At 38.9% G+C, this 14,876-nt stretch overlaps 1 protein-coding gene across 5 annotated transcripts in view; it reads left to right on the top strand.

Moving 5' to 3' along the window:
* DCUN1D4 (defective in cullin neddylation 1 domain containing 4) overlaps positions 1-14,504 on the top strand; it is a 65,311-nt gene extending 50,807 nt beyond the window's left edge. For all 5 annotated transcript variants that reach the window (XM_017678871.3, XM_017678872.3, XM_017678873.3 and 2 more), the window contains 3 exons: positions 8,800-8,904; positions 10,965-11,067; positions 11,186-14,504. In XM_017678871.3, the coding sequence (XP_017534360.1) occupies positions 8,800-8,904; positions 10,965-11,067; positions 11,186-11,241 (264 nt within the window). In that variant the 3' untranslated portion in view covers positions 11,242-14,504. The remainder of the gene's footprint in view (positions 1-8,799; positions 8,905-10,964; positions 11,068-11,185) is intronic.
* Positions 14,505-14,876: the final 372 nt, after the last annotated feature.

The raw sequence follows: 14,876 nt of genomic DNA, 5'->3' as shown, positions 1-14,876 counted from the left end.
TTGAACCCAGGTTCTGGCTCTCCAGTTCAAGGGTCACTCCAGGCTCTTGCAGTCGAGTCCCAAGTGTCCTCGCCTGCACATTGCACTGGCCCTCTGCTCACAGCCCAATTTGCCCTCTCACTGCTCTCTCCAGCTTCAGCCCTCTGGGCCCAAGCCACATGCTTCCACTTTTACACTGCCTCCCGGGTCATCCCATCCCAGAGGGGACTGTGTATCTGCACTTACACAGCCCTGTATCACCTCTAGCTTGGCTCTGGATTTCAGATACAGGCCTTAATGTTTTATGACAGGTAAAGGACTGTGTTTTCATTTTTTGCGTGGCCAGCAGAGTTCTTTGCTTTTAAGGAGAGTATTGATAAATAGCAGTGAATTAAGCCCTTTTTTTGTAATAATGAATGATGACCACCCATATTTAATTATTACCAGATAGATTCAGTTAAGCTAAAATATGCTCTAGGATGAATTTGTTCTTGAATCCTTTTCTTAAATTTTGTTTTGTTTAGCTGTGTCCCACAAGTTTTAAATATATTCACTTGCATTTAGTTAAAAATATTTTCCGGTTTCCTTGTAATTTCTTTTTTGACCCGTAGTTACTTAGGAGCGTGTTATTTGTTATTTCCAAGTAATCTTTTAACTGTGTACCTAGTTTAATTATGTTGTGGTCAGAGAACTTGCTTTGTGTAATTTCAGTCCACTTAAATGTTTGGAGCCTTGATTTATTGTTCAGAATACAGTCTGCTGTGATGAATGTTTAATGTGTGCCTGCAAAGAGGGACTGTTCTGCTGCTGTCTGGGGGAGTGTCTTCAGTGTCTGTAAGTGTCCATCAGGCCCCACTGGCTGAGCGTGCTGCTTGGGTTTTCTGGATCCTCACTGAGTTCCACTGGTATAGAGAGGAGTGCTGTCTTCTCCAACTGTAATTACTTCTCCTTTCATTTCAGTCATTTTTTTGTTTCATGTATTTTGAAGCTCAGATATTAGGTTTAGATACACTTAATACTGTTTTGTCCTCTTGAAGAATTGACTCTTTCACATTATGATATGTCTTTCTTCATTTCTGCCCTGAGGCCTACTTTGATACAAATATAGCCATTCCTGCTTTCTTTTGATTAAAGTCTGCGTGATATTTCTTTTTCCATCTTTTTACTTTACACCTGTTTGTGTCTTTATATTTAAAATGGGTTTCTTATAGATAGCATATAATTGGGTCAGCCAGTATCTGTCTTAATTGAGATGCTTAAACCATTTACATTTAATGTAACTATTCATCTGGTTAAGTTTACAACTCGTATATTGTCATTTTTTCCCTATCTGTCCCATCTGTTTTTGTTCCTTTTCTCTTCTTTTCATGACTTCTTTTGGATTTTTTAAGAATGATTCCATTTTATTCATTCCATTCTGCTGTTGCCTTGGTAGCTGTATCTATTACATTCTTCTTGTGGTTTACTGTATGCATCTTTAAATTCTCACAGCCCGTCTTCAAATAGCATTTCATGCAAATGCAAGAACCTTTACAATAGTGTGCTTTCATTTTGCCTCCCCATACTTTCTGCTGTTTGCTATACATTTTACCTAATCATATGCTGTAAATCTCACAATATAGTGTCTTAGTCTGTTCAGGCTATTCTAACAAAATACCTGAGACTAAGTAGCTTACAAGCAACAGAAATTTATTTCTTAGGGTTCTGGAGGCTGGGAAGTCCAAGTTCAAAGTGCCAGTAGAGTAGATGGTGGGTGGCCATCTTTTCGAGGTAATCTCACATGGAGGATGGGAGGAGAGATCTCTCTGGGGTCTCTGCTGTCACGACCTCATTGCCTCCCAAAGGCCCCACCTCATGCAGGGTTAGGGTTTTGACATAGGAACTTTCAGGAGACAAACGTTCAGAACAGTATCTTTTATATTTACCCAAATATATGCCATTTCTTTGCTTTTATTCCTTTTGTATAATTCCAGATTTCTATCTGTATCATTTGCCTTCTCCCTAAAAAATTTCCTTTAACATTTCTCAGTACAGATTTTCTGGTGAGGAATTTTCTAAGCTTTTGCCTTCAGTTTAGGAGGTACTTCTCTAGATCAGAATTTCTCAATTGACCATTATTCTTTCAGTACTTTAAAGATATCTCTCCTGTTTCTGCTTGTTTAGTTTCTGACTGTAAATCTAGTATTGATCATTATTCTTTTGAACATAATGTCTTGTGTTTTCTGACTGCTTTTATTATTCTCTTTTCACTGCCTTTCAGCAAGTTGATTATGATATAACTGATTTTCCTTATGCTTAATCTGGTTAGGGTTTGTTGAGATTTTTGAATCTGTGGACTTACAGTTTATATTAAATTGGGACATTTTTCAGCTGCTATTTCTCCAAATATTTTTTCTCTTCTCCCTCAGCCCTCCTTCTGGGACTACAGTTATACCTATGTTAGATGCCTGATGCTGCCCCACAAGCCACTGGTGCCATGTTCAATTCTTTAGTTTTTGTTTTCTCTTTCTGTTTCCTTTTGGATAACATTTATTACTATGTCTTCTAACATTAATTTTTTTCCTCCTGCAGTGCCTACTCTGCTGTTAATCCTAGCCATTATATTTTTCATTTCAGATACTGTATTTTTCATCTCTAGAAGCTCCATTTGGATCTTTTTATTTCCATTTCTCTCCTCATGATGATTATATTCTCTTCTACCCTCTTGAACATCTAGAACATGCTTAAAGCAGGTGTTTTAACAACTTTGTCTTCTGATCCCATAATCAGTCATTTCTGGGTCTCTTTTCTATTGGTTAATTTTTGTCTTGGTTTTGAGGCATATCTTACAGCTTCTCTTTATGCCTAGTAGTTTTTTTTTTTAACTGGCTGTTGGATATTATGAATTTTATGTTGTTGGTTTCTGGGTTTTGTTATATCTCTTTAAATAATGGTAGATTAAAATTTTTTTTTGGTATATAGCTAAGTTACATGGAATCAGATTGACCCTTTGAAAGGACTGGTCTAGAGCAGCCTTTAGTCTAGGGATGATTTAGCTCCACTAGTAAAACAATACCTTTTTAAGATCTAACCAAAGCCCTGTGCATTATGAGATCTTTCCACTTTGGCTGGTGGGAATATAAACTGTTCCAAGCCATGGGTGAGCTCTGGGAATTTCTGCTCACCCTTCTGCAGTAGTTCTTTCCCCAGACTCAGGTGTCTTCCTCCACATATACACAGAGAAGTCCTTGGCCACCAGCTGGGGAGACACTCTGTAGGTGTCCAGATCTCTCCCTGCATAGCTCCCACCTTGCTGATATTTTGCCTCATAAATTATAGTTACTTTTGCCTCCTCAAACTCCAGATTCCATCTTTACAACTGAGCAAGACCCCTGGGTTTGGTTTGGGTTCCCTTTCTGGTACTGTGGCCTGGAAACCACTTCTACACAGTAAGCTGGCATCACTGTGGGGCTAACCTTCTGTTTCCTTTTCTTTTGGGGGTCATGGTCCTGTGTTGCCTGTTGGCCAGTGTGTCTCAGCCATCATTTCATATATTTTGTCCAGTTTTCTGGTTTTGATGTGAAAGGGCAACCTGTTTTCTTTAGTGTCATCTTGGTGGGAAGCAGAACTGAAACCCCCACTTTTTTCCCCTCCTAGAAAAATTACTCCTAGAGGTAATAACATAATTAAAAGAGCAGGCCTTTTAAAATCAAACTTTTAATAGAAATTGAGCCTTCTCATAGTTATAATGTCCTAAATATTCTCTGTTGCAAATAACAATGGCATATAATTCAATTTTGAATTATACTTTAATGTACCAGGGAAGAAACTATATCATACAATATGAGAAAATGACCAAATGGCCCCTTTAACATTCTTCATCAAGATGGTGAATTCTTCACTAAGGGTATGGATGTTTTTTTCCCATATCTTTGAACCTTGTAGCCAATTAAAAATAGTACTTGGCTGTAAAGTTATATATACTATTTTTCTTCTAATTTTACTTTGGCTTGAACTTATGTATTGTCTTATGGATGTCATACAACTGGGAATCTTTAGGGCTGGAAGCAGCCATGCAAGGTCACTTGGTCTAGTCTTTGTCACCATGCAGATGATGCTGAGAGCCAGGGGAGAGGAGACAACACACAGGGGCTCAAGCTCTGCCACTGAGGTGCAGGCCTGTGTCCTCCCCTTTGCCTGCCCTGAGTCCATAAACTGTCACCATCCTGTGGTATCTTGTCAGAGGAGGAAGGTGGGGATAAACTCAGGGGCTGAATTGGCCAGTTCTTTCATACAAGTGGGCTTTTGTCTGAGTACATTTATGCATAGTGTTTTCCCTTCAATGTAAATTATATTTATTATAGAAATAAATAATGTTATATGGATTCCTTTAATTAAAACAGCCATTTCTTGATTTCTTTTTTTAAAGGACTAATGAGAATAAGATTGGACAAAGAGTGAGATGAAAGACTAAGTATAGTAATTTTTTGTTGACCTGTTAATAGTTACTAAGTATGAATTAAATTTGGGTTTTCTTCATTCTCTGTGGCAGAGGAAGGTACTGCGCTGGATGTCACTGAGAGAATTGGAGAAATGACACTTGAAATTTTGAGGAGGATTAATGTCGGGCTGAGTGAGGCTCTGATAGCATTAGCATCTTATCCTGGCCAAGAGCAGGTGCCACAAATGTGCACTGATGCATGTGGATTTCTCTGGCAGTGCTGTCCAGGCTTGCTGCAGGAAGGAGAGAATAGTGAGATGGATTGAGAGTAAGAAGTCTGGGGCTTGGAGGGCAGAAGGGAGTGGACAGCAGCCCTCCTGGACTGAGGCAGATGCAGAGGGAATCAGGCAGGAAGGGAAGTTAGGAGAAGCTGCTAGATGGAGAGAAAAGGATGGCCTTCACGGTGAGGGAGAAGGACTGGCAGTGAGCAAGAGGTGAATGGGAGATTCTCTAGGACAGAACGTCCTTGCTTTTTCGCTGCTAGAAGTAAAGCTTTAGGAAATTGTAACGGAGCGTTGGGTTTTGTGGAGGCAGAAGACACCAGCGGGGATGCCTCTCCCCGAGGGCTGATCCTGTGAGGTGTGTCTGTCACAGGTTAGTCCTCACAGCCTGGTCCATGTGTGTGCACTTTTCCAGCAGTGTAGGTATCAGTGCTTTGACTTCCCGACTCTGGGGCTCATGTTTCAGGAAGATGTAAGGAGATCACACAGATTAAAGCTAATAAATCTTCCTCCAAGTAAAACAACACTAAGTCCTTTCCATTTGAATTAGAAGTGGTTACAGATGTTACTCAGAGAATTTGCTCAGGAAAATTTTGCTGGTCTTGTGTTCACCAACTCCTGTCATCAGAGAATTCTGCCCGACTCTAACCTAAATCTGTTGTGACCGTTGGATTCACTTCCTCTTCTACTATGAGTCAGTTTCTCACTTCTTAACCTATGTATTTGTCTAGTTTCCCCCTCCCCACAACTGCCCACCGCACCACAAACACACAACCCCCTCTCGACTTATTGTCGTATTTTCATTGTGAATTATGAAGAAGGCAGAAGGTGGACTTGGGTGAGAATAAAAGTGGGAAGAATATGTAGTCATCTAATCCCAGGTCCCAGACCCTGAAAATGTTTAAGATTACACTTCAGTTATTATAAAATTGCAGGGATTTGCTCAGTATTTATTTGTGTTCATTGTAATATATGTCTCAATATTTAAAGCTCTCTTCCCTCATTACTTCTTAGGGAAGCAATATGGTAGGTACACAGTGAAGAGCTCAGGCTTGGAATCAGACTTCATGGTTTGAGTCCCAACTTTCCTATTTAATGACTCTCATTTAACTCCCTGTGCCTCAGTTTCCTTACTTATAAATTGGGGGTTATAATAATGCCTACCCTAATAGGGTAGTGTACAAATGAGTTGAAGTGTAAGGCATCCCGTGTACAAACCAACTCATCAGAGCCTCTGGAAAGCAGCTATACCACTAAGAGGCCCGCTCTCATCTGTAACTGGTTCCTGAAAATCTGTGTTGAAGGAAGACAACAAGGCAGAATCTAGTTGCATATTGTTGGGTTAGCACATCTTTGGTGAACAGAATCTGTTTAGTTCCTATTATTATTCAGAAAATAAAATTACTTTTTAATTTGTTATCTTAGAAAATGAAAGCTTATGAAATATGACCTACACATCTTGGGTCCAGAGGTATATGGAGAACAGTTTCATCTCCTGTCTCACCTTGATGAGCTTCTGAGCATGCTGACTGACTCTTGGCCATTGGTCTCAAGGTGTTTTCTGCTTAGATTCTGCCCTTGAGATGCAGGAATCTGCCCCTTGATCTTTGGTGTTCTATATGCAGGGGGTTATAGCATTGGTGTTAAAAATGTACTATTTTAGTTTCCTGCAAGGAGCTTCTGGGTGCCTTTGCCGTGCTCCTTGAATCTGTTAAGGTGATTTTTTTTTAATGCCCATAATGTTGATGGCTGCTTTATATTATCCTGGGAGATTCATTTCACTTTTAATTGGGAATGCCTTTGCAGAGAATGCCATTAGCATCATTGCCAGAGAACCCCCTGGGTGTGTCTTCATTTTGCTGTTTAGTAGATATTTGCTATTGGAATCTCTCAACTATGCTGTTCCCAGGAATTTTGAGTGTTTCCAGTTACAGTCATTTACACTTAGCCTCAAGTCCGCACACAGGCAATGTTGGTTATCAGTGAGTTGCCACTCTGCAGATCGCAAGTGCATCCATAATATCTTTCTCTTATTCGGTAGGCAGAAGATGATGTTAGTGATTGCGAGCTGCTGGCTGGCACCCTTGCAGAGCAGGAGTGAGTGAGTGCTGTTCAGCTCTCCAGTTCTGTGAGTCTCTGATGCCTCTCCTCCATGTTTTGGCATCACTGCCAAACACATGCATTGAAATCCTTCATGATCATCAGTTTGTCAGATGATTATAATGTTGCAAAGAGTCTGTCTAGGTCCTTTGTATCTTTTTTTGTCACCTTAGTGTATGTCCAGTGTGATGGGGACAAAAGCATTGATGGTGTTGGAAGACGGCACAATACGTATCAAGGCAAGAGTAGCGATTTTAGGCTTAGTGCATGATTGTGAACTGCTCAAAGGGAAAGCTTTTCCAGAGCACCAGAGCCATTAGCCCAGTGCTGCATGTGCGGTGGTTGAACAAAGGAGCTCTGGTCCAGTCCTGTGGTGCCACATGTCTTGTGGATTGCTTCCTACTAGTGTGGCGCGTCCTGCCGTGTGCCACACTGTGTGACAGAGAATGCAAGTTTTCCATTCGCTTGCACTGCAGACGTATGAGCCCACAAGATGCCACCAGTGAGGCTTGGCTGGCAAAAGTGGGCAATCTGTAGAGCACCTTTCCTCCTGTCCTCCCCATGGAGTGAGCACAGCAGCGCCAAGCAGGACACATGCCAAGGGGCTGGTGGAGGGCACTGTGGGAAGAGGCCCCATCTGTTTGCATTGAACTGTGGAAGGGGGATGCCTCAGCATAGTCAGGGTCAGTGGTGTGGCCTGTAATAGAGAAGGGTAACTCGGGGCCATCTCACCTGGTCCGTTTGCAAACAGTTGTTGTGCTTTATGCCTAGGACCAGAAGATAGACCTACCGCACATCTTCTTGTATCTTCCCCTACTTTGTGTGCTGTTGTTCAGTGAGGCCCTTATATTTGCTGCATTGCCCAAGTCCTTCACTTTTAAATTTAAGTGTCGTGGCCAGAAAGTCTCTGTGTACTAAAGAGCACTTTGTTGTTTAGAGTCCCTGAGTTAACTGTGCTTCATTGGGATGCTAGTGTGGCTGCCTAGGGGGCTGACCATGGTGGACGCAGTAGCGTCCCTGCATTTGGAGAACACTGAGATTCTACCATGAGTGGGACAGCCAGGCACTTTCTCCCTTTGTAGAAAAGTCCTTTGCAAATTTCTACTGTAGTTAAGATACCACAGGAGGCTAGCTTTGAATCTGTAAGGTCACCACTTATGGTCCCAGGTCCTCTGTCGCCTTACAGAGAAACTGCCTACTTGTAGTTCCAGAATGGAAACCTGTGAGAAAGATGAGAATGCGAAATTAGGATCCTTAGTTGCAGATAAAGTAAAATGAGCTTAATCTGCCCATATTTAGGTTTATGTAATATTTCTTTTTTGTTTTTCTTGTGAAATGCTGCCCTTCTCCAGGCTGTAGTTAGGGGTATTCTGCTAAGAGATTGCACATCTAACACATTCAAGGTAAGAAGGATTGTGTCAGGTGGACAGCCTGCTTTCCCAGAGCAGGTGGATGAATACATCCTCTACTTGGAGAGGATCTCCAGAGCCCTGACATTATTTAAGAGCTGAATTTAATTCCAACATTTTTAGGTGCCAGAAAAACATTTACTAATGAGATAAAATTGTTGGATAAAATTTATATTTATTAAGGGAGACCTAATCCCTAAGCATGGAAATAAAAACTTTTCAATGCCATTTAGTTAAGTTATGGGTCAACAATTACGATTTTGATAATGAGTATAAATGCCAAACAGTGAGTGATTTGAGTTACCGATTTTTATTTATCCCATGAAATAATCATAGGTATTGTTACTGTATAACTAATTGATTTTGTATCAGGGTGATCATTCAACTGAGATGAACCTTTCTCAAAGGAAATTTGTCTGGTACCCAAACAAGCCTTCTATTGTGTTTGACTACCTTCCCTCTTCCCACCTTAGTCTGGATTCAGGGCTTCTATGATACATGATAAATGAGCTGTTTACTAATTTCTTGTTGAAGTGAAATAGACATTTGGGTTATTGGAATTTATTATTTGTGGGCACCTGGCTTATCCTTGTTTTTGTTTATTAAACAGGAAAAGGACCAGCGCAGCCTAGACATAAACACTGCCAAGTGCATGTTGGGACTGTTACTAGGAAAAATCTGGCCCCTTTTTCCAGTTTTTCACCAATTCTTAGAGGTACCAAATTGTTATTTTATGGAATGTATGTTTGCTTGCTTAGAACTACCAAGTGTACTTTATTTAACCATTTAATGTTCTGTTTGTTGTGCTTTTCTGCCCGTAGGAGTTACGTTGATACGATCACTGTCACTGAACAGTTGCCTGTTTCCCCTGAGTGTGTCTGTGTGTGCATTTAACGCTTCAGTGCCTCACTCCCTGGTACACGTGCCTCAGATGCAGCTGCAGCTCCACTCTTTTCCTTTCTTGTCCCCATTTTAAAAGCTTTACTTTTGTTTAGATTTCCTGATCTTTAAAACAATAGTAAAACAGACTGACTTTCTTTTGTGGCTTAGATGAATTTTCATTTTTATTAAGCAAAGGCCAAAAAACATCCATCTGCCTTACTAAATTAAATTTTCTTACCTACTTTTGTCCCCAAGTAACTTGGGGACCTGCGTTGATCCCAGGGGCAGGCAAACTGACACTGTCTCCTTCAGTTTAACTATTCTTCCTCTTTGTATTAGAAATAATACTTCACTCCATCACTGTTGTTTGTTTGCCTTAAGTATTAATAATTGAAGAATTTGAGCTGCTGGTTTTGGGAGCTGGTTCTGATGCAGTGTAGTGCCAAAGATCTGTAAGTGCCTGAGATGGAAGCCTTGGGTCACTTGGGCAGTCATGTATGGCACCCTTCTTGCCCTCAAGCCCCCGACTTCCTTAAAAATGTCCTTTGCTTGAAGGGATGAGCGTGTTGGGTGTTGAGAAAATCCTGGGCCTTACCCTGACTCCAGCTTCACTCTTGAAAAAAATATTTTCTTACAACTTACTTTATATAATGATCCAGAAATACTTCAAACTGATATGATTTTTTGAGGATTGTTTTTAAAAATTGCTTTTAACATTACTAACTGGGACTCCCAAGAAAGGTATAAAACTAGTTTTAATAGAAGTATTTGTTTACGTGACAATCCATATCTACAAATGATCTGATTTCATTTAAGTAACAACCCTGGAAAATGTTAGCTTTATTTGGAAAATAAGTGGGAGTAAGTTCTTGTACTCAGGGAGTTCACAGAGGGCGAACCCGGGTGTGACGGTTTCTTCAGCTAAAGGACCTTGATGCAAGCCAGTTTGACTTTGCACAATTCCAGGAACATCGACACTGTTTCAACACCTGGTTTTTCCTTTTAGTTGCTTAGAAAGTTAAAACTTGTGGTCTGTGCTTCGTTGTCTCTCATAGTAGCTTGCATTCTTTTAAAAGGACACAGTAATCCTTTTATTTGAACTATTCTTGAGTTTGCATCCTGAAAACCATTGGCTCAACTCTCTTTGCTTCTCATATACTTGCATTGTTTTTTAGCATGCCTGATTTGAAGGGTTAGGATTTAAAAATTGTTGGATTTGAATTTTGTTTTTAAATCTTCATACAGGAATACTGTACTTTATAATATGGCATGTTTCTTGTCTAAGAGGAATAGAAAACTACTTCATGGCTATTCCAATTTCTCTTATGATCAGATTCAAATTTTGAATTATTAAAGCAATAATTTCTTTCACTGGCTAGAGCACCTAATTCTGGGGCTGCTTGCCACACTTAGAAAGGTCTTATCCAGTTACCCACTGGTGTGTGTGCGAGACCCAAGCTGATGACTGGACAATGCACATTCTAATCAGCCATGGGAGTCACTCTATTCAGCACTTACTTTGTGCCAAGCACTGAATGAAATACTTTACATAAATTCTCTCTTTTAATCCTTGCAACATCTCTATGAAGTAGGTTGATTATCTCTATTCTATATAAAAGGGCTTTTGCAGTCTGGAAATATCATCCAGGGATATAAAATTGTGTTTCTTTGATGTGTGTGTTATTTTGTGTTGAGCCCCCATACTATTTTCATAATGAAAATTGTTGTCTTAAGTTCTCCCCTTGCCCTCTCTCACTCTTCTAGATCAGTGCTTAACATACCTCAAATGGGAAGAGTTAACCTTCATGACCTTTAAGTTGATTCAAATACAGCAACTGAAATTGTCCCATTGTAAATTGTATCAGTAATCCATATTCCTTTTCTCTTCATCAGCAATCAAAATACAAAGTTATTAACAAAGACCAGTGGTGCAATGTGCTAGAGTTTAGCAGAACAATTAATCTCGACCTCAGTAACTATGATGAAGACGGAGCATGTAAGTACCGGTGTGGCTGTGTGCTCGCTGTCCCCCTGTCACTGTGCTTTGGCATGACTGACTGCCTCCTGGGGAAAGCCTCATAGCCCACGTGTTTCCTCTCTCTCTCTCTCTCCAGGGCCAGTTTTGTTGGACGAGTTTGTGGAGTGGTATAAAGACAAACAGATGTCCTAGGACTTTATGCATAGCAGCGAGAGAGTCACTGTTACCACAGTTATGTCCACCATTAGCCATAAATTGCTGTTCGTATCAAAGTGCATGCTGCTTTTCTTGCACTGTCTCCCTTTCGCAGGGGTGTTTTGGTGTTTGCTGTTGAATGGGCCAGCTCTGCTTGCTGTGTAGCATTGTTCTCTTGGGAGGCTGCTTTGCAGTTTGTATTTACACTACCGATTGGTGAATCTGCCAACGTCCTCACTGTGATGATGTGTATATTGCTGTTTAAATTTTGTATATGTGTATAAAAAGAAAAAGCTTCACTTAGAGATTATTTCTGCAAATAATTCTGTAAAAATAATTTTTGTGGCATATTTCTAGACCCTTTTTTCAAATGAACCAATTATACTTAATTTGGTCTCATGTAGCATTTCAGAAAATATGACATAACAACCATTACCACAGCAAATATTGCCAGAGTTAACCTTATTGTTTAAGAGGACGACTTTTGGAAGGAGGGAGAAGTCATAACTTTTCAGAGATCTATGCCATATATAATTTGGTTTACTTAAATAGTAGCATTTTTAAATAATAAAAGTGATTATTTGAACATACTGACATATACCATGCCACAAATCATTTCCACCATACAAGGTATAGGGCTTTATTTTCTAATGCTAAAGTTGTAGTAGTTTGAATATAGGTACATATGAACAAATTAAAATTGCACCTTTTTTTTTAATGGGTTTTAAATTCTTGTAAACTTCTCTTAGTGTTTTTTGTTTGTTTGTTTTTCTTTTGCATTCTTCTAGTCAGTGTTTAGTCTGCTGATGCTTTCTCTGCCATTCTAAGTTAAATGTATTCTGCCTCCTCTATGAAAACCTAATGGTTTGCTGGCAATTTATAACTGCAGAGCACTTTTTAGTTGTGGCTTGACTTTTTCGTTAAGCTTTCATGGTGTCTAGTTTTCTAGTTTTTGGAAAAAAACTATCCTATAAGTGAGAGGTGTTGTGTTTTGTTTTGTTTTCCTTTTTTGTTTCTTTTGTGCTAGGCATTTCCTGACAGAATGTCCATTGCAGGCAGTGGACACGAAACCACCAGCATTGAGCTAACTCTATTGCACGGTAGGACCTTTCCTGGAGGGGCCACTTGTCATTACCTGAGTAATTTGTACAGAAAGGTGATAGCCATTATTTATGTGGATAAGGAAACAAGATGTGAACAGGATGGTATTTTTAGGTTTGTATTTTATGTCCCTTTTCTTTCTCTTTTTTTTTTTTCCTGCCTTACCCTTCTTGAGGAAATGTGTAGATAACCTCTTTTCTCTTCAACTATCTGGTGCTATTGAATGAATAATTTAGTCCCTAAAGTTTTGTGAAGATGCTAAAGTCTAATGACTTAAACCAAGTAAAAGCTAATGGTGCATTTGAACAAGTGAATGTTATAGTGAGCAAGATCCATGTTTGAACATGTGATGATTGGAAGAGAGCTGGATAATTTCAAATCTGGCCAAAAATCTTTTGGAGTTAACATGAGCCTTTAAATGGCATTAGATGAGGAAAGTACAGAGTAAATGCTGCTCTTGACCTCTATCTCACTATGTTCAGATTTGCATATTAATTTTTCCCTAACTGAACCACCAAAGACAGACGTTTTGTATGTTATACACAGTGTGTATGCATATACAAAATCAGGACATGGTAGAATGAAATTACTTCCTTTTTCTACCAGATAGAAAGTTTGCTGTGAAATAAACCAGAAGTTTGAAAAAACTGCAGTAAGGAAGCATACTTAATCATTTCTTGTTAAGGAACTGTAGACTGATTTCTTCCTTACAAATCCATACCAGTTTGCACAAATTAATATCTGAAAAGCATAGAAGATGTTGACGGCCAGCACAGCTCTTGAGACTGATGTGTTAAAAGGGGTTCTATTCCAACAGGTACCTGTTACTCCAGTGGCAATTGACCATAGGCAGGTTCAGATGTGTGGAGAACTTGATTCATTTTAAAAAGCATCCCATAAATTAAAACAGTCACATTTTAAAGGCAACACTTCTTTAATTTCATCTACTATAGTTTTGTTTAAGCAAATATAAATAATAGATACAGTTATTCTGAAAGTTATTGTTAGAACCCAGAACTGGAGAACTTTTTAAACACTAAGCACAGTTAATGCTAAAATAAAAGGATTGTTATAGGAGAGATGTTACATTTCATCCACAGTGAACATCTCGATAATAGGGGAAAAACCCAAGAAGAAACTATTTCATAATATGTAAGTAAGTATTCCAAAAGGGTAATCTTATGTATTTAGAAAATGCCAAATAATCTTTAAACTCCATTGAAAAATAAACATCTGTGACTGCAGATGCTTGCCCTTGGTTTTCTTGATATTATGCAGTTACTTTTAAGGGGAGGAACAGGGACCAGATAGTGTAGTAAGATACTTTTTCTTAAAAATATCCCTAAGTTGCATAAAATTGAGCAATCATCAAACACTTATTTACTGGCTAATGTTAAATAAATAAGGGTGCCTTCATCTGATTTTTCTTTATTACCTAAGTCTGCACCCTTTCTCTCTTTCCATTGTGTTCTGAATGCTACAATGCAAATACTCTGTTGTAGTGGATTACAACTTTTAAATGTTTACTTCTGAAATTTCAGTAGGTCAGAAATTTCATTATTTGATTTTCCATAAACACCCAGTATATATGTGCAGCTTTTTTGAAGCATGAACTCTGAATTAAGGTTTCATAAATCTGACTAAACAAAGCTCTAGATTCTCATTTAACAACAGATTTCGGTTGCCTCTCAGTCTCCATTTTAACAGTGCTTTTGAAGTTTATACAGAAAGCTTTAAAAGTTAGTTTGTGCCCTTGGCTTTTATTCTTAAAACTGCTAAAATACCTCTGTAAGCCTTATCTTTTATTCTTTCAAAATGTACAATAAATGTATAGAATTCATTAACCAACTAAAATGTTGGGTGTCTGTAAATGAGACCAAAACGTGGGTTGCATTTTTCATAAAATACTTTCTCTTGGGGGTTACTGTTAAATGAACAGTAGCTAACCTGTGAACAGTAGCTAACCTGTAACTGTGAATGCTTCGTGTCGTCAGTATTTGCATTACATTCATAAACGTGTGCAAGTCCTGTGACTCCCAGCTTAACTAAAATACTGTTATGCCACCTAACTTGAGTACAGCAAACTGGTTTTAGGTTTTAATGGACTCTATGTAACATGATCTCCCATAAATAAAAGGTATTTGTGTTGGGTTTCAGAACTGATTTGTGAATTCTTCTCTTCTCTGGCTTTTTCTTCAAAAACTACCTAAGATAGTTTTGAAGTATTTTATTTTTTATTCTTTTTTTTCCCCTCCCAACTTTTTATATTGAAGAATTTCAAAGCTACAGAAAAAAATGCAAGAAAGTATAGTAAATGTCATTCATGTACCTGTCACCTAGCTTTTCCAGTTGTTAGTGTTTTGTCACATTTTATGTGCCACTCTGTGTGTGGGGGGGTAGGGTGGGGGGGGGAGGTTATACTAGTGTTTGTAGATAGATACACTTTTTTCTAAACTATCTGAGCATAAATTACATTATGACACTTCATACCTAGTATTTTGAAACAAGGACATTGTTATAACCACAATACA

Source organism: Manis javanica, chromosome 5, assembly GCF_040802235.1.
Source record: "Manis javanica isolate MJ-LG chromosome 5, MJ_LKY, whole genome shotgun sequence".
Taxonomy (NCBI): Eukaryota; Metazoa; Chordata; class Mammalia; order Pholidota; family Manidae; genus Manis; species Manis javanica.
The sequence above is the reverse complement of the archived record's forward strand: the minus strand, read 5'-3'. Positions and strand labels throughout refer to the sequence as shown.